Source organism: Hippoglossus stenolepis, chromosome 10, assembly GCF_022539355.2.
Source record: "Hippoglossus stenolepis isolate QCI-W04-F060 chromosome 10, HSTE1.2, whole genome shotgun sequence".
NCBI lineage: Eukaryota > Metazoa > Chordata > Actinopteri > Pleuronectiformes > Pleuronectidae > Hippoglossus > Hippoglossus stenolepis.
In genome coordinates, this window is record NC_061492.1 from 2,981,138 (window position 1) to 3,001,176 (window position 20,039).

The 20,039-nt window shown below is 40.8% G+C and overlaps 1 protein-coding gene across 1 annotated transcript in view; it reads left to right on the forward strand.

Annotated features, from left to right (window-relative positions):
* The window catches only part of LOC118116247, a 137,560-nt gene that overhangs the window by 94,864 nt on the left and 22,657 nt on the right, over positions 1-20,039 (forward strand). Inside the window, exons 11-14 of the mRNA XM_047341687.1 lie at positions 2,429-2,531; positions 2,666-2,904; positions 10,470-10,572; positions 10,707-10,963. Of these exons, the coding sequence (XP_047197643.1) occupies positions 2,429-2,531; positions 2,666-2,904; positions 10,470-10,572; positions 10,707-10,963 (702 nt within the window). The remainder of the gene's footprint in view (positions 1-2,428; positions 2,532-2,665; positions 2,905-10,469; positions 10,573-10,706; positions 10,964-20,039) is intronic.

The window sequence follows — 20,039 nt, forward strand, 5'->3', positions numbered from 1 at the left end:
GACAAAACATTTGTGAAAGAAAAACATTTATTATGAATATAATAAAGTATAAAAACACAAATTACTAACGGTCTAATTGCTAAACAAAGATAGGTATGTGTGTATACATGTGTGTGTGTCTGTGTGAGTCAGCGTGCTTTCAAGATGGTGGCTGGCCAAAGAGATAACACCCTTCCCCCCCCTATTGGAATGTTTACGACATGTAGAGATAATGAGGTGAAGAGTTATGCGTGTGTCTGTGTGTGTGTGTGTGTGTGTGTGTGTGTGTGTGTGTGTGTGTGTGTGTGTGTGTGTGTGTGTGTGTGTGTGTGTGTGTGTGTGTGTGTGTGTGTGTCTGTGTGTGTGCCAAATTAGAGGAAGTTACTAGATTGGATGCAACGAAAGACTGTGAAGAGCATAACAGACTAACATTACTTTCTCAATAACTTGTACCCAAAACATCACAACACCACAAATCAAACTTATAAACCTCACACAGAATCGAATAAACAGTCTTGCTTAGCCTAGTATAATTATTAAGCCCAGTTGTGTTACCCGTCCGTAGAAAGGGGAAAAGGGAAGTTGCTGTGCAGTTCGCAGTTTTGTGTCGTCTTGCTGGTTTCTGTTGAGCTGTGTAGCTCAGTTGCTGGCTGAAGTTTGCAAGCAGGACATCGAGTCGCTGCTAGGACGTTGGTAGAGCTTGGAGGGCGAGGAGGTTTCCTTGGTGAGATGAGCTGGAAGCTGCACCTTTGTGCTCCTCTCGAAGAGTTGGATGGGAAGAGAAGATGTGAGCTGGAGAAGAGGCTCCACAGCCTTCTCTCCTCGGAGGGAGTGTAGAAAAAAAGACAGAAAGAGTTGGAGAACCTGACTTATATTGGCCCGGTGACCTCACAGGTCACGGGGTCCAGACTGACCAATGGGAGTTGAAACCTGTGTCCCCTGGGGGGTTTTCACACCTCTGATGCTCCCTGGGAGACCGAGTTCCTTGCTCTGGTTTTTGATGGCCCCTGGGAGACTGAGTCTTGGAGGAACATGCGGCTTCAGGCCTTGACTGAACATGTAGGCCGAAGTGTGGTTTCACAAAGAACCATGGCCCAACAATGAGATACAACAAGTTCCCTCATATTCTGAGAGGGTGTTTTTTTTGCCTCCACCTTTGAATTGGATCTTTTTTAATTTCAGGCTCGGTTCTTTCTAACGTCTTCACTCTCACACAGTGCGTTAACAGCAGCAGCAGAGTATCAGTGTATTTTCTTTATTAGTGACATCACTGCTGTCCCATGAATCGCTCTTCACCCCCACCTCACTAACAAACACCTCGATGTCAGTGTCAGAAAGTTTCGCTTCCTCTTCTCATCGCTTGATGCCGTGACTCTGTCAGGACTCACGGTGGAAACCCATTGGTCAGCAGCATAATTTAATATTCATGCCGTGCTTTGCATTGACCATTTATGGTTGAAAGTGGGCGTGTGGAGGGCGGATTTGGAAGCAGATCCACGTACGAACGTTTCCAGGTGGACTGTGATTTATAAAGCGAACATTGCGTTCAGGTGTGAATCGGAATTTTCTTTGGCGTACGCCATTTCCGGCTTTTGTGCACACATACACTTTTAGTATGAATCCTACTCATTGTTTTATGAATGAGACCCCAGAGCATTTCAGAAACAAAAGGAGGAGAGAAAGAGAGAGAGAGAGAGAGAGAGAGAGAGAGAGAGAGAGAGAGAGAAAGAGTAGAAGAAAGAAAGAGAGAGAGAGAGAGAGAAGACAAAGAGGTAGAAAGAAAGAAAGAGAGAGAGAGAGAGAGAGAGAGAGAGAAAGTGAAACAGAGAGAGAGATGTAATATAAATAAGGTCAAAAGGTCGACATAATAAATAATTAAATGTTAACTATTAACTAAAGTGAGTTATTGACAGTTAAAGTCCTTGTGTCCACAAAGTGATGAAAAAAGTAAAATACATAAACATGAAGATCGGTCTTTGTAATGGAAATAAATTAAAATACTGGAGGTAAAAAAATCATATCCTGAATTTAAATATCAGGTGTGAAAGGTCCCTCCGACCAAAAGAGGCGTTCAGGGTCAAACTGAACCGTGGTTTGGTTCGCTTGCAGAGTGAAAACTAGAACTGCAGAGTTTGGACTTTCTGATTTAATGCTGCCTCAACTTCTTCACAACTTCAACAGAACTTCTTGTTGTCTTCATCTCTGATGATTTAATGCTTGAACGCCAAAAACGACTCAAGTAAACTTTCCTCCAAGTCCTGATACATTAGTGGAGTTTCTTTCGTACGTCAACCTGTGGCAGGGCTGTGTCGTCGTAGGACCCTCGTGCTCGTGCACACAAACAAATACAACAGGAAGCCACGATGAAGAGCACTTTGATCACTGCACATTTACTTTGACTACATGTCCACTTTATTATTTATATTTGTATTTTCATGTTTCTTTTTAGTTTAATGGAAAACCAGGAGACCTGATCGAGATCTTCCGTTGGGGCTATCAGCACTGGGCCGTCTACATCGGAGAGAATGAAGTGGTTCATTTAGTTAACGAGGGTGAGTGAAGTGATAACTATATTCACGTTAGAATATCACATGGACAAGACGTGTATTTCATGATGGCACCTTCCTCCTTTCCTCTTTCTTTGCCTCCCTGTTCTTCCTGTTTGTCTTTTCTATAAAACACACAGGTGGTCGGCTTCTGAACGCCAAAGCAGAGGTGAAGCGTGAGAAGCTCGCCGACGTGGTCGCCATTCCCCATTTCCAGGTCAACAATCTGCTGGATGAAAAGTACAAGGCTCGTGATCCTTCCATCATAGTGAAGGAGGCCTGTGAGATGGTGGGCAGCGAGCTAACGTACGGCGTTGTCAAGTACAACAGCAAGCACTTTGCTATCGAGATGCGATACGGCAAGGCAGAGTCTCGGCAGGTGTGTATCTAACTGTTGGGTTCGTTAACCTCGTTAACTCTTCCACAGCAAAATTAGTGGGTAGATGTTGTGTTTTTTAAAAGGCGATTGACAGCAGACGAGTCTTCCTTTCTGTTTTCTCCACAAAGTGAGTCATGGTCTTGAACGCTCCGCTAACTGAGAAGCTCTCTCTACAACTCTGATATGACTCAAAGAATCAAAGAGACAGGATTCCTAATAGTTATCTGAAGTGCATGTAGTGGAGATACTGATATTGGGGATATAAAACATTTATGATACTAATACATCAGCTGATATATATTCCTATGGTGTCGTTATCAAACCCTTATTACATAAAATGTAAATGAGGCTTGATATTATACTGTTTAATTGTAAACTCTACTTTAAATTAATATGAATATAAATAAATCAAAATAAAGCAAATATATAGAGCGTGAAATGTGTGGAAACGATTAAAATGACCCTCGAGAGGAATATAAATATTCTGAAAGGCTATTGCAGAGGAAATACTGATTAATAATGTGGAAGATACATCTTTAAATAGTAGTAATAGTAATTTAATGTTATTGTTTGGTAAATCTGTTTTATAAACAGGTTTAATCAGGTAAAGTTTAGTTTGTTTAGTTCAGTTTTTGCAGCCCACAGGGAAACCACATCTTTACATTATGAACAATCGTGTTTATAATAAACTCAGATGCCATGTGAACAGAAAGAATCAGAACATGATTTATAATAGAGTAAACAAGCTTCTGAAACATTTCAACTGGAATCACAGCAGAACAGATGCAGTTAAAACTCATTTTATTGAGCCCTTTATCTATTTATTTATCCATCTATTTATTTAACACAATCTAGTGCAACTGAATACATGCAGATGTGAGTCCATTGTGATATTTCAAACACTACAGGAAGATGAACAAACTCTTTAATCACTGGGTTCATCTGTCACCTTCACTGTGTCGTATACATAATAATCCAGAATGTTCAACCAACCATCTCACAGCCATTAAAGGTCCAGTGTGTAAGATTTAGGTGAAAGGATCTATTGGCAGAAATTGAATATAAAATAATCCTAGTGATGCTTCCACTAGTGTGTTTCATCTAAATTGTATGAATTGTTGTTTTTTTTACCCTAGAATGGGTCGTTTATATTTAAATACTTTATATGAACATATTTTATATTTAAATACTTTATATGAACATACTTTATATTTAAATACTTTATATGAACATATTTATATTTAAATACTTTTATGAAATACTTTATATAACATAATTTATATTTAAATATTATAATTTACATCCGGAGCAGGTCCTCTGTATGGAGGCAGCCATGTTTTTACAGTAGCCCAGACTGGACAAACTAAACCTTTTGAGTTTCTATGACCACTGAAGCTGCCACAGGTTCTCTCTGATGTTTGGAAGGGAGGGTGAGGTGAGGGTGTTCAGCTGCAACATGACACTTCACCACTAGATGTCACTAGATTCTACACATTGAACCTTTAAGTGTGGTTTCATGAGGGGACTGTGGCAGAGCTTTACTGAGTGACACTCTCGTCCAGATTATATATGAATGAAAAATTATCAAAATGTTTTGACCTTCAGTTTGTTGATTGTTTAAAAAATAACGGTTTGTCTCATCTTGTCTCTCGCAGGTGAAAAATAAATCTTTGATCGCAGGCACCATTCTAAGCTCCTCAGCCGCCTTGGTCACCGGAAGCCCCGTTGTCGCTGCAGGACTCGCAGCAGGTGGGGCATTTGCTTTAAGTAAAGGTCTGTTTAGCAGCAGTCATTCCAGCAGTTAAGAGGAAGAGGAAGACAACAAGAACAAAACAAGAACAAATCCCAAACACTGGCAACAATGAATGTTGGCATGTAGCTGACAGTGATTATGATTTAAACTTTTTAAATAAACGATCTCACTTGTGCAATCTGGAGAGAAAAAGGTTGTTGTTCAACACAGTTAAAAGACTTGACCTTGAATCAGATAAGACAATAAGGCATTAAATCATCTGGATGATCAGACTAAAGACACATCTCTTCAGACTTCACCTTGGATAAAAGATACAAAATATATACTTCTATATCTGTTTAGTAGCACCTATACATATCTAGTAGCACTTATATAACACTTACATATAGCATTTTGTAGTTTGGCTTTCTTGAAGCAAATTGTACTTGATTCTTGTTGTTCTGGGTTTGTTCTCTCATGGTTGATGCTCTTATTGTCACTTTGGATAAAAGCGTCAGCTAATTGAAATGTGATGTGATGTGATGTTAGGGATGTTTCTTTGTCTTTCATGTCATTTTCACTTTTTAAACGGATCAAATAATCATTTGCACACAATTTATTTGCAATAAAACACAATTTAAGATACATTTCTTCAGTGTAAATGATTTTCCTCATTTAAAAAATATATTTAGCAAAGACATTTATCACATCTTTCCATTTTTCATCCAACTAATTTGTTGCGTTGTGATCAAGTCTTCATTATATAATCAATGTAATGACCAAGTAGAATAAAATGAAAACTATCTTCCCAACGATGGATGTGTTTTTTATTTCAACACGTTGTGTTATGTTGCTTTTGAAACGCGTATCTGAACTTTGCAGGAAAATAAAAGGATGTTAGATGTGTTTTTGAACAAAGTAAATGAAGCGGTGAGAGGTGGAGCAGGGCAGCGGAGAGGAAGAGGAGAACACAGTGATGCTTTTCTTGTGCTCTAGTTATGAGCTGAGAGGGTGTTTATCCTCCGTCGTGTCTGTGCCAACATTGTGCTGCATCACAGTCCGACACTGTTCACATGTGGAGCCTGTTACAGACGAGGCAGGTGGAGCCAGGAGGATTCACACAGATCTACATGCTGCATGTGTGTGTGTGTGGGGGGGGGTGCATGCTCTTATGTCTCTATCTCTGTGAGGACCAATATGAGTGTTATAACTTTCAAGTGGAGACATTTGTGGAAATAAAGGTGTTTTTACAGAGTCAGGACGTTTTTTTGAAAGTGGGTCTGATGTAAGTGTTGAGATGAGGGTTACACTTGTAGCTGTGATGGTTCAAGTGTCTCTTGGCCCGGGAGCAGGACGTACTGTATGACAGCTGCTTTTCATACAAAGCACAGCAGCATTGATCTGAGTGGGGGTGATCTCTCCCAACATCCTGCAGAGCTAAAAGGACGACGGGATCCCAGTGTTGCTCTGACTGAGGCCTTCCTGTTTCAAGCTCTCAACGAGGAGCTGGGGAGAAGTGAAACTTACAGCTCTCCCAGTTTGGACGTGTTCCTGAACATAAGATCTGATCCTCGGGCTGTGATTCTCCTGACACCTCAGTACTTATGTGGCAGAATAGTGGAGCAGGTAAGAGAGCGGCAGAAATGTCTGCACCGCATTGTTCTCCTCTCTGGGTCTTTTCTCATTGTATGACTTTGTAGTGGTTCAAGGTGGATCCCCCCCCTCGCCAGGACTGATCCTTAAGGTGCTGTTGGTATGTTCACTCTTCCTCGGCCTCGTGAGTATTCATCACTACTGGTTATTTAACCGGTGCTTTGTTGTTGGCCGACGACACAGCTGTGCACCGTAGCCCCCTCAGAGCTAAGCGACCACCACAGAGTAATAGGTAAATATACTTTGCATTGTTTTAACGTGCTTGTTTTGTTCCACCTGTCGTTTGTTTCATTTAGCCTGGCTTTCCTGTGCTTTACCTTTCGTTTGCTTTACTTTGTTGTTTTGTCTGATATGTGTCTGCTTGATTTCTGGGTCTCTATTATTCCCTGTTCTTTTGTTTATTGTATATAATTTAGCCCCTGTCATGAATTGATTTATCAGACTTATTTGGCTTTAGAATAATTGTGTGGATTGAGTTCTTTTGTAGTTTTACTGGTATAAATTGATCTGGGGTTGTTTCTTTATTTTTGTTTCTTTGATTGAACCGTATGGAGCCCTACTGATGTGTGTTCACTCTATATTTTACAGGAGCTGAGAGCCTGAGGTGGTGGAGGCTGGTGTTTTCTGTGGCGTTGTCTCCCTCCTGTGTGCTGTGCTATTCACCCCCAATCCGGTTTTCCACTGTTGTGTGTGTGTGCGTGAGGATGTGTGTGCACGTGTGATTGTGGTGAATCTCCTAGGAAACCCTCCACGTTCACTAGCCTGCCTCTACACTGGTAAGCCTCAGCCCTGGATACCCCTTCTTACATGTGAATGGTGTGATGGCTCTTTAAAAAGATTGAAATTGTGATTTGAAATAAATATATTATTGTCGGATGGAACCACATCTCACGCTCCATAGTGTACTGAGCCTGATTGCCTTATGGTTAATATTGGTTGGAAGTCATCAATACTCCCTGGATTAATATTCCAGGTTGGCGTTGTTGGCTTCTTCGTGATTGGACTATTTAAATGTTAAATTAGACTAGTCAATCACTTCGTTGGCCACACTTACATCGTGCAAATGTTCTCTCACAGCTTCACAAATGGTTGAAACCTGAACCCACCTGCTGTACAATTCATGAGAAATGACACAAAGTATTGTTACATTAGGGCCGTGCAGGCAGGTTATACAGGTTCTTTATCTGCAGTAGTCCAGTGCACCCACAGGCTGCGGCAGAAGCTGATAGATGAAGAGCTGAAGACATGGCACAAACGGTGAGTCTCCTGCTGCTCATTAGTTACAGTAGATGTAGTTTTTGCTCCTTTACAGTGAAAACTGTTAAAGTCGGGAGAAATACAACATTATCATTTTAATGCAGCTTCAAAATGTAATTCTATCAAAGAGTTTACAACAGAAACCAGAATAAACCGGATGAAGTGTGTGATCACAGCTGCTTTTCAACAATAAACTGAATTATTTACCTAAAAGTGAACAAAATACAGAGTTCTGGTCCATAAGGGGTCGACTGAACAGAACTTAAGTTTTATAAACTTTAACCAAATGTAACTGAACAGAGTCGAACCTGAACAAAGACAAAAACAGATCTAACAAAGGAGAAGATATATAAAGACTGATCAGAGCATTTCAGAAACAAAGGGAGCAAACAAAGACAAAGAGACAGAGAGAGAAATGTAATATAAATAAAGTCAAAAGGTAGACATAAAAAATAAATATATGTTAACTATTAACTAAAGTGAGTTATTGACAGTTAAAGTCCTTGTGTGGCACAAATTGATGTAAAATACATAAACATGAAGATCAGTCTTTGCAGTGGAAATAAATCAAAATACTGGAGGTAAAAATATCCATTTTCAATCAATCAATCAATCAAATTTTATTTGTGTAGCCCATATTCACAAATCACAATTTGTCTCATAGGGCTTTAACAGGGTGTGACATCCTCTGCCCTTAACCCTCATTTTCAGACATGTTTGAAATTGTCTGTGCAATAACCACAACAGGTTAGTTTCTAAAGACACTTTCACACCTTCCTGGTTTGTTCACGACCCTTTGACTTTTCAGCTTTGTCTGAATTTAAATATCAGGTGTGAAAGGTTCCTCCGACCAAAAGAGGCGTTCAGGGTCAAACTGAACCGTGGTTTGGTTCGTTTGCAGAGTGAAAACTAGAACTGCAGAGTTTGGACTTTCTGATTTAATGCTGCCTCAACTTCTTCACAACTTCAACAGAACTTCTTGTTGTCTTCACCTCTGATGATTTAATGCTTGAACGACAAGGACGTTCATTTTGTGAGAGTAAAATCTAAATGATGACACAGTTCCAACAAAACTAATGAAATCAATGGGTTCATTAGTTTTCTCCCATCAAACGAAACACTACCTTTTTTCACATGCACTTTATTCAAACCACTTGGTGAATACAGCACCTGAACACGTTGTTGGGCCAAGGTTCTTTGTGAAACCACACTTCGGCCTACATGTTCAGTCAAGAGCCTGAAGCCGCATGTTCCTCCAAGACTCAGTCTCCCAGGGAGCATCAGAGGTGTGAAAACCCCCCCAGGGACACAGGTTTCAACTCCCATTGGTCACTCTGGACCCCATGACCTGTGAGGTCACCGGGCCAATATAAGCCAGGTTTATCCAACTCTTCACCCTCTTTCTACACTCCCTCCAAGGAGAGAAGGCTGCGAGCCTTCTGCCCTTCCAACAATCCTTCTACAGGAGGGAAGGCTGTGGAGCCCTTCTCCAGCTCTTCCCATCCAACTCTTCGAGAGGAGCACAAAGGTGAAGCTTCCAGCTCATCTCACCAAGGAAACCTCCTCGCCCTCCAAGCTCTACCAACGTCCTAGCAGCGACTCAATGTCCTGCTTGCAAACTTCAGCCAGCAACTGAGCTACACAGCTCAACCGAAACCAGCAAGACGACACAAAACTGCGAACTGCACAGCAACTTCCCTTTTTCCCCTTTCCACGGACAGGTAACACAAGTGGGCTTAATAATTATACTAGGCTAAGCAAGACTGTTTATTCGATTCTGTGTGAGGTTTATAAGTTTTATTTGTGGTGTTGTGATATTTTGGGTACAAGTTATTGAGAAAGTAATGTTAGTCTGTTATGCTCTTCACAGTCTTTCGTTGCATCCAATCTAGTAACTTTCTCTAATTTGGCACACACACACAGACACATGCATAACTCTTCACCTCATTATCTCTACAGGTCGTAAACATTCCAATAGGGGGGGGAAGGGTGTTTTCTCTTTGGCCAGCCACCATCTTGAAAGCACGCTGACTCACACAGACACACACACATGTATACACACATACCTATCTTTGTTTAGCAATTAGACCGTTAGTAATTTGTGTTTTTATACTTTATTATATTCATAATAAATGTTTTTCTTTCACAAATGTTTTTTCATTAATGTTGCATAAGTGAATTTTGCCAACCTACACTGTCAAGAACTCCATATCCTTCAACTTAGCTAACTATCTATATGGTAATTTTGGTTATAGTTATTAATTTAATTGTTAATCAGAGTTCCAAATTTGTAGTTATAACCTTTATGAGACTTTATTCAATAAATTGGCTATCTTTTCCCTTCCTTTGAAGGGTGGTGCCCCGAGGTAACTTTAATCAAATAAAGTTATTATTTAATATTAATAATAAAAATTAATAATTAATATTTTTATTTTGATAACCACATTTATTGAATGCCGAAAGGCACACCATTTTATGGTATCACGTTTAATGCATTATGGCATAACAACGTGGATGTCAGAAACACATGTTGTCTACAATCTAATCAATGTCAAGTGAAGGTGGTCTCAGTCCACGAAGCTGATGACCACAGGACGTACGTATCTCTGACAAATGTTTAGTGCGCTCCATGAATTACAATGTGAAACCAAATCTAAACAGATCAAATGGAAACAATGTTGGTTTCAGACTTTTAGGTGTGAAAACGACTCAAGTAAACTTTCCTCCAAGTCCTGATACATTAGTGGAGTTTCTTTCGTACGTCAACCTGTGGCAGGGCTGTGTCGTCGTATGACCCTCGTGCTCGTGCACACAAACAAATACAACAGGAAGCCACGATGAAGAGCACTTTGATCACTGCACATTTACATTGACTACATGTCCAGTTTGTTATTTATATTTGTATTTTCATGTTTCTTTTTAGTTTAAAGGAAAACCAGGAGACCTGATCGAGATCTTCCGTGGGCCCTATCAGCACTGGGCCGTCTACATCGGAGGAAATGAAGTGGTTCATTTCACTACAGAAGGTGAGTGAAGTGATAAATATATTCACGTTAGAATTTCACATGGACATGACGTGTATTTCATGATGGCACCTTCCTCCTTTCCTCTTTCTTTGCCTCCCTGTTCTTCCTGTTTGTCTTTTCTATAAAACACACAGGTGATCAGTCATCTGGCTCGTTGGAGAGTCTGAGCAGCAGAGCAGAGGTGAAGCGTGAGAAGCTCACCGATGTGGTCGGCAATCACCGTTTCAAAGTCAACATTCTGCTGGATAAAAGCCGCAAGGCTCGTGAACCTTCTGTCATAGTGAAGGAGGCCTGTGCGATGGTGGGCCGCGAGCTATCGTACAACGTTGCCACTTACAACTGTGAGCACTTTGCTGTCGAGATGCGATACGGCAAGGCAGAGTCCCGGCAGGTGTGTACCTAATTGTTGGGTTCGTTAACCTTGTTAACTCTTCCACAGCAAAATTAGTGGGTAGATGTTGTGTTTTCTCCACAAAGTGAGTCATGGTCTTGAACGCTCCGCTAACTGAGAAGCTCTCTCTACAACTCTGATATGACTCAAAATCAATCAATCAATCAAATTTTATTTGTATAGCCCATATTCACAAATCACAATTTGTCTCATAGGGCTTTAACATGGTGTGACATCCTCTGCCCTTAACCCTCAACAAGAGTAAGGAAAAACTACTAAAAAACCTTTTAACAGAGTAAAAAGAACGTAGAAACCTCAGAGAGCCACATGTGAGGATCCCTCTCCCAGGACGGACAGAAGTGCAATAGATGTCAAGTGTAAAGGAGAACATCATCAAGATAAGGGTTTTAGCAGCATTGATAAGAATAAACACTTTGTAGCATAACTGAATGTCAATGAATTGATGGATTATTGTCAGTAATGGTCGAGTATCTGAGTCCTGCTGCAATCATAGTCTGTGGTCAGCAGCCATCACGATCATGATCCACCATCAAGATCGGATGCCACCATAGTCCAGAGTCATTGTCCACTGCCGCCATTAGGATCCATCATCAGCTGCCACCTCGATCGTCTCTTTGATTCAAAAGAATCAAAGAGACAGGATTCCTAATAGTTATCTGAAGTGCATGTAGTGGAGATACTGATACTAAAACATCAGCTGATATATATTCATATGGTGTCGTTATCAAACCCTTTGGCACCCCCCAACATACACAACGCAAATTGTCATGCATCCCCAAGAACCTTTGGACTGTATACAGATGCACACACAGGCAGACAAAATTGTAGGCTATAAAAAATAATAAAAATATATAATAAAAAATATAAAAAGAGCCTTAAATCTGCTGTACTGACAGCTAGCTAGCTATTTATGTCGACAAAAATAAACATTAATGATTTTCCACAATCGGGGTGATTCTTACCTCTATATTGTTCTTTCTTCTCCTCCTCTACTTGGCAGCGCTTTCTGAATTGTGCACCTGAGCATTTAATCCTTTTTTGACTCATCTTTGACTGTAACCGCAGTCTAACCCCGCAGCGTGAACGTCGGGGAGAACCTCAAGTAAACTTTCCTCCAAGTCCTGATACATTAGTGGAGTTTCTTTCGTACGTCAACCTGTGGCAGGGCTGTGTCGTCGTATGACCCTCGTGCTCGTGCACACAAACAAATACAACAGGAAGCCACGATGAAGAGCACTTTGATCACTGCACATTTATATTGACTACATGTCCAGTTTATTATTTATATTTGTATTTTCATGTTTCTTTTTAGTTTAAAGGAAAACCAGGAGACCTGATCGAGATCTCCCGATGGGGCTATCAGCACTGGGCCGTCTACATCGGAGAGAATGAAGTGGTTCATTTAGTTAACGAGGGTGAGTGAAGTGATAACTATATTCACGTTAGAATAAAACATAGACATGACGTGTATTTCATGATGGCACCTTCCTCCTTTCCTCTTTCTTTGCCTCCCTGTTCTTCCTGTTTGTCTTTTCTATAAAACACACAGGTGGTCTGTTATCTTGCGCGTCGTCAAATCCAGGCAGCAGCAACGGAAAAGTATTGCGTCAGAAGTTTGCCAATGTGGTCAGTAATGACCGTTACCAGGTCAACAATCTGCTGGATGACAGCCGTAAGGCTCGTGATCCTTCCGTCATAGTGAAGGAGGCCTGTGTGATGGTGGGCCGCGAGCTACAGTACGACATTGTCTCTTACAACTGTGAGCACTTTGCTACCGAGATGCGATACGGCAAGGCAAACTCTTGGCAGGTGTGTATCTAACTGTTGGGTTCGTTAACCTCGTTAACTCTTCCACAGCAAACTTAGTGGGTAGATGTTGTGTTTTTTAAAAGGCGATTGACAGTAGACGAGTCTTCCTTTCTGTTTTCTCCACAAAGTGAGTCATGGTCTTGAACGCTCCGCTAACTGAGAAGCTCTCTCTACAACTCTGATATGACTCAAAGAATCAAAGAGACAGGATTCCTAATAGTTATCTGAAGTGCATGTAGTGGAGATACTGATATTGAGGATATAAAACATTTATGATACTAATACATCAGCTGATATATATTCCTATGGTGTCGTTATCAAACCCTTATTACATAAAAAAATGTTAATGAGGCTTGATATTACTAACTAATAACTCTACTTTAAAATAATATGAATGTAAATAAATCAAATTGAAGTCAATATATAGAGCGTGAAATGTGTGGAAATGATTAAAATGACCCTCGAGAGGAATATAAATATTCTGAAAGGCTATTGCAGAGGAAATACTGATTAATAATGTGGAAGATACATCTTTAAATAGTAGTAATAGTAATTTAATGTTATTGTTGGTAAATCTGTTTTATAAACAGGTTTAATCAGGTAAACTTTAGTTTGTTTAGTTCAGTTTCTGCAGCCCACAGGGAAACCACATCTTTACATTATGAACAATCGTGTTTATAATAAACTCAGATGCCATGTGAACAGAAAGAATCAGAACATGATTTATAATAGAGTAAACAAGCTTCTGAAACATTTCAACTCTAATCACAGCAGAACAGATGTAGTTAAAACTCATTTTATTGAGTATGAATTGTTGTTTTTCTTTACCCTAGAATGGGTCATTTATATTTAAATACTTTGTTCAGCTGCAACCTGACACTTCACCACAAGATGTCACTAGATTCTACACATTGAACCTTTAAGTGTGGTTTCATGAGGGGACTGTGGCAGAGCTTTACTGAGTGACATTCCACTCGTCCAGATTATATTTCAATAAAAATGTATCTAAATGTTTTGACCTTCAGTTTGTCGATTGTTTAAAAAATAACGGTTTGTCTCATCTTGTCTCTCGCAGGTTTTTAAAGCTTTGTTCACAGGCTTCTCAGCCGTGGGCGTCTCAGCCGTGGGTGTTTCGGTCGCCACAGTTGCCAAATGCGTATCCAAGTAGATTGTGCATTTGCTTTCTGTAGATCTCTGTTTCACAGTCGTTCCAGCAGTTAAGAGGAAGAGGAAGACAACAAGAAGAAAACAAGAACAAATCCCAAACACTGGCAACAATGAATGTTGGCATGTAGCTGACAGTGATTATGATTTAAACTTTTTAAATAAACAATCTCACTTGTGCAATCTGGAGAGAAAAAGGTTGTTGTTCAACACAGTTAAAAGACTTGACAATAAATTTGGTAATCATAAAAAATATTAAAAATATTAACATTAAATAATAACTTTAATTGATTAAAGTTACCTCGGGGCACCACCCTTCAAAGGAAGGGAAAAGAAAGACAATTTATTGATTAAGTCTCATGAAAGTACTAACTACAAATTTGGAACTCTGATTAACAATTAAATTAATAACTATAACCAAAATTAACATAAAGATAGTTAGCTTAGTTGAAGGATATAGAGTTCTTGACAGTGTAGAATTTGGCAAAATTCACACTTATGCAGCATTAATGAAAACAACATTTGTTAAAGAAAAACATATTTTGAAGATAATTAAGTATAAATACACAAATTACTAAAGGTGTACTTACTATATAAAGATGTGTATGTGAGTGTGCGTGTGTGTGTGTCTGTGTGTCTGTGTTAGTGTGCTCTCAAGATAACAAACCGCCCTTTGGAATGTTAACGGCATGTGGCAGGGTTCAGAGAGATGTGTGGGGAGATATGCGTGTGTGTGTGTTGGTGCCAAGTTAGAGAAAGTAGCTGGTTGCATGCAGAGAAAGACTGAAGAGCTTAACATTACTAACATTAACTTTCAAATAACTTGTAACCAAAATATCACAGCAACACAAATCAAACTTATGAACATCACACAGAATTTAATAAACAGTCTTTGCTTAGCCTAGTATAATTATTAAGCCCAGTTGTGTTACCCGTCCATGAAAAGGGAAAAAAGGTTGATGTGCTGTTCGAATTCCAGTGACGTCGTCTTGCTGGTTTGTGGCTCCTGCCTTTCTGGTTCAGCTGTGCGATACAGCTCTTGTGCTGAAGTTCTTGGGCAGGCTCTCACGTCGCTGCCTTTGGAAGGTTTTAGCCGTCTGCTCCAGGCAGGCCTGCTTGAAGGTTGGTAGAGCTTGGTTAGGGAGGAAGTTTCCCTGGCTGGAGAGCTGGAAAGCTGCACCTCTCCTCCATTGAAGTTGAGCAGAAAGAGAGGTGAGCTCCTCTTGGAGAGTTGAGTAGAAGAGATGAGTCGAAAGAGAGATAAGAGAGGGGGTACTGGGCTTATATTGGCCTGGTGACCTCATGGGTCATGGGGCCTAGAGTGACCGATAGTGGTTGAAAGTTGTGTTCAGGGCGCATTTAACCACCTCGTTGTGAAGTTTAAGCCCCCTGGGAGACTGAGTTGTGGAGGCTCTGGTTTGTCTCGGTAACAAAGAACATGTGCTCTAGGCTTCTGCCTACACATGTAGGCCGAACTGTAGTTCACAAATACCAGGTCCCAACATCCCCCCTTCGTTCTCAGGATCACACCTGACGTGTGTTCCTGAGGGCGAAACTTGAACATGTTTAGTCCACAGCTGGAAAAGTTAATTTTCAGTTCATTTGGATGGTAACATCTGGGCATTTGTTTATACTATCTACTTTGGCTAAGCAAGATTCAAGTTAGACAAATAATTCAGATTACAGTACAATATGAATAACCTGTGCTCTTTACTAGGTAAGTGAGAAAAAAAAGGAAAATTTGACATTGTAAATTGTAAGATTAGATGCAGAGAGAGTGGCACATACAGTGATAAGGTCATTTTTGGACTGTCCAAGAGTTTTGTTCACTCATTGGATCATACTCAATGTAGTACTCAGTCTGATCTGGCAGACTTAACAATTTTAACCTTCAGGCAGGTTTTGCCGCAGAAAGGTGTCATCATTTTTTTTCACCCTTCAAAGGAAGGAAAAGAGCCAATTTATTGATGAAGTCTCATAAAAGTACTAACTACAAATTTGGAACTCTGATTAACAATTAAATTAATAACTATAACCAAAATTACCATATAGATAGTCATCTAAGTTGAAGGATATAGAGTTCTTGACATTTGTGAAAGAAAAACATTATGAAGATAATAAAGTATAAAAACACAAATTACTAACGGTGTACTTGATATATAAAGATGTGTATGTGAGTATGTGTGTGTGTGTGTGTGAGTGAGCGTGCTTCTGGTTGGCCACTCCAAAGATAACGCCCCCACCTGTTTACGACATGAAGCGGGGGTCAGAGAGAAGGGTGCTGAGATATGCGTGTGTCTGTGTTGGTGTCAAATTAGAGAAAGTTACTAGATGCATGCAGAGAAAGACTGAAGAGCATAACTAACATTAACTTTCAAATAACTTGTAACCAAAATATCACAGCAACACGAATCAAACTTATAAACATCACAAGGAATCGAATAAACAGTCTTTGCTTAGCCTAGTATAATTATTAAGCCCAGTTGTGTTACCCGTCCATGGAAAAGAAAAAAAAGGGTTGCTGTGCTGTTCGAAGTTCTGTGAAGTCGTCTTGCTGGTTTGTGGCTCCTGCCTTTGTGGTTCTGCTGTGCGATGCAGCAGTTTTGCTGTTCGTTGTTAAGCAGGACCTGGTGTCGCTGCTTGAAGGTTGGTAGAGCTTGGATTGGGAGGAGGTTTCCTTGTTGAGGTGAGTGGAAAGCTGCACCTCTCCTCCATTGAATTTGAGCAGACCGAAAAGGTGAGCTCCTCTCGGAGGGTTGCGTTGAGTTGAGGAATCGAAAAGAGTGAGCTGGACAGCCACCCTTCTCCTCTGAGAGTTTCGTGGAAAGAGAAAGGAGGGGGCGAGAACTGGGCTTATATTGGCATGGTGACCTCATGGGTCATGGGGCCCAGAGTGACCAATAGTGGTTGAAACTTGTGTCCCCGGTCGGTTTTCACACCTCTGTGTGACGTTGACGCGCCCTGGGAGACTGAGTTCTGGAGGCTCTGGTTTTCTCCAGAACAAAGGACATGCGGCCTTAGTCTTTTGACTACACATGTAGGCCGAACTGTAGTTCACAAATACCAGGTCCCAACAACGTGTAAATCATTATGAGGAGTTTCTCACTTTCTCACAAACTACATATCAATGACAATGTCAACCTTATTTTTATCGCATATTTAAAACAAAAGGTTTGACCAAAGTGCTTCTCAAAGTAAAAGGTACAACAAGAAAACAGCAATACGTAATATATCAAAATACTGATGATAATAAAATAAAATAAAATAAAATCTGCTGGGATAAAAACCAAAGAGGCCAAAGCGAAGAGTTTTTAATGATGATTGTATCATATACATTTAATTTCATATGAATGAAAGACAAAGGAAACATTTCTTAGTTCTATATAAGATTATGTATTGACTCCACAAGCTCACATTTTAAAGCTGTTGGTATCATTTCATGCATACAATTTCAATACGTAATAGTTAATCATGCATGTTTATCTCTTGCCCTGTAAGTGACTTCACCTTTGTTACCTTGTGATTGAGCTTTTACAGGAATCTCACCTGAACGCCAGGTGAGCGTCTGTCTGTCCACCGGCTGCCACGCCCCTGCCACCGCCACAAATTCCTGAACGCCTGAACGTCGTTCTCACCTGGTTCAACTGGTTTCTTCTTTTTAAGACTCGATGAGGGAAAAGCCTGCAAATCACTGACTAAGCATCTCCCTCTCCACAATATCTCCCCCCTCTCTCAGACGAGGATCGAGCTGCGGACGCACAACCACCAGTCGATACTTTAAAGACATGAAAAAGAGGAATGCATTAGCATATCAAAGACCACGGCCCTGTCTGAACCTGCAGTGAGCGTGGAGGACGAGGAGGAGGAGGAGGAGGAGGAGGAGGGAGGAATGAGAGTCCGCCGGTCGAAGCTCGACGAGGGTTTTACCGCTGCTCCTCAGTCACAGGAGGAGAGGGAGTGTGCACCCACAGGACGCAGATTAGGAGGAAGACGAGGGGGGCACGCGATGAAACCAGTGCCGGATGAGAGCTGTGCTTTCTGCCTCGGGGCTCTGATTAAACCCAGCACACACATGCTGCAGAGTTCAGCGAGGAAGGTCAAAGGTCAAAGGTAGAAGCGTGAGCAGGAGGGAGGTCATGAGGGAGGAAGGAATAAAAGGATATGAGGGAGATAATGATATTAGAAAGAAGGACTGAGAGACACAAGGAAAAGAAAGTTACCTGGAAATTGTCTCGTTCCTCTATTGTATTACAGTTTTTCTGCTTTCATCCCCTGAACCCCAGATATTGTTCTAGAGTTTTTCCTGCCCGCTCCCTAGAGCTCCAGATGAGGTCAGAGTGAGTCCACGTGAGAATACAGCAGGAAAATGTCACTGCAAGCGAGTGGGTGTGTTGATGACGTTTCTAACACAGGACAAAATACTGCAGGATGAAAAAGCGAAGCCGAGCACGTAGAAGCTGCAGACAAAGACGAGGAGCTTTTGGTGATGAGGTCTCGATGTGCTGTCAACGAAAACATGTAATGTCCTCTCTGCTCTACCCAGCCTGAGCCTGAATATGTCAAATTGTAGGTGGCCCTGTTCACAATGAAGATCCACCTCTCGTCCAGTGTCGGCTGAGATTACGTCCGATGAAGTGGGATTTGCTAGTGTTGTAGAACGAGAGACAGAAAGAAAGTAAGAAAGCGAGAGAAATCATAGAGTATATGTGTGTGAGGTCAGACGAGGCAGCAGGTCAACAGGTGCTGTGGCCGAAGGCGGCAGTGACGGACAGGAAGTGAGATGATGTCAGATCTCCTCTGGCTTCTGTCCACTGTCAATGAGTTGAAGACAACCAGAAGAGAGCAGAGAGGAAATACATAGAGGAAAGAAGAGTTTTTAAAAACGGCTCTCGGCCCGGGACCAGGACGTACTGTATTACTGCTGCTTTTCATAAAAAGCACAACAACATTGATCTGAGCTAAATGGACGACGGGATGTTCCTGTTTCACGCTCAATGAGGAGCTGGGGAGAAGTGAAATTTACAGCTCTCCCAGTTTGGACGCCTTCCTGAACATAAGATCTGATCCTCGGGCTGTGACTCACCTGCCACCTCAGCACTTACATCGTGCAAATGTTCTCTCACAGCGTCACAAATGGTCGAAACCTGAACGAACCTGCTTCACAATTCACGAGAAATGAAACTCAGCCCTCTACTAGTAAAGTATTGTTACATTAGGGCCGTGCAGGCAGGTTATACAGGTTCTTTAACTGCGGTAATCCAGTGCACACACAAAGGATGCGTCAGAAGCTGATAGACGAAGAGCTGAAGACATGGCACAAACGGTGAGTCTCCTGCTGCTCATTAGTTACAGTAGATTTAGTTTTTGTCCCTTCAGAGTGAAACAGTTTAAATGTTCTTTGTGTGTGACAAGGTGAAGGCGCAAACATGATGTCATAAATAGGTGTAGATTAAAATATATCAACAAAGTTCACTTTGAGGTTGTCGTAATGTGAGAAAAGTGTTTCGGTTATATGAGTAAAATACAACATTAGCATTTTAATGCAGCTTTAAAATGTAATTCTATCAAAGAGTTTACAACAGAAACCAGAATAAACAGGATGAAGTGTGTGATCACAGCTGCTTTTCAACAATAAACTGATTTATTTACCTAAAAGTGAACAAAATACAGAGTTCTCGTCCATAAGGGGTCGACTGAACAGAACTTAAGTTTTATAAACTTTAACCAAATGTAACTGAACAGAATCGGACCTGAACAAAGACAAAAACAGATCTAACTAAGGAGAAGATATATAATGACTGATCAGAGCATTTCAGAAACAAAAGGAGCAAACAAAGACAAAGAGAGAGAGATAAAGTGAAAGTAAGAACTGCAGAGCTGATGACCACAGGACGTACGTATCTCTGACAAATGTTTAGTGCGCTCCATGAATTACAATGTGAAACCAAATCTAAACAGATCAAATGGAAACAATGTTGGTTTCAGACTTTTAGGTGTGAAAACGACTCAAGTAAACTTTCCTCCAAGTCCTGATACATTAGTGGAGTTTTTCTGCACGTCAACCTGTGGCAGGGCTGTGTCG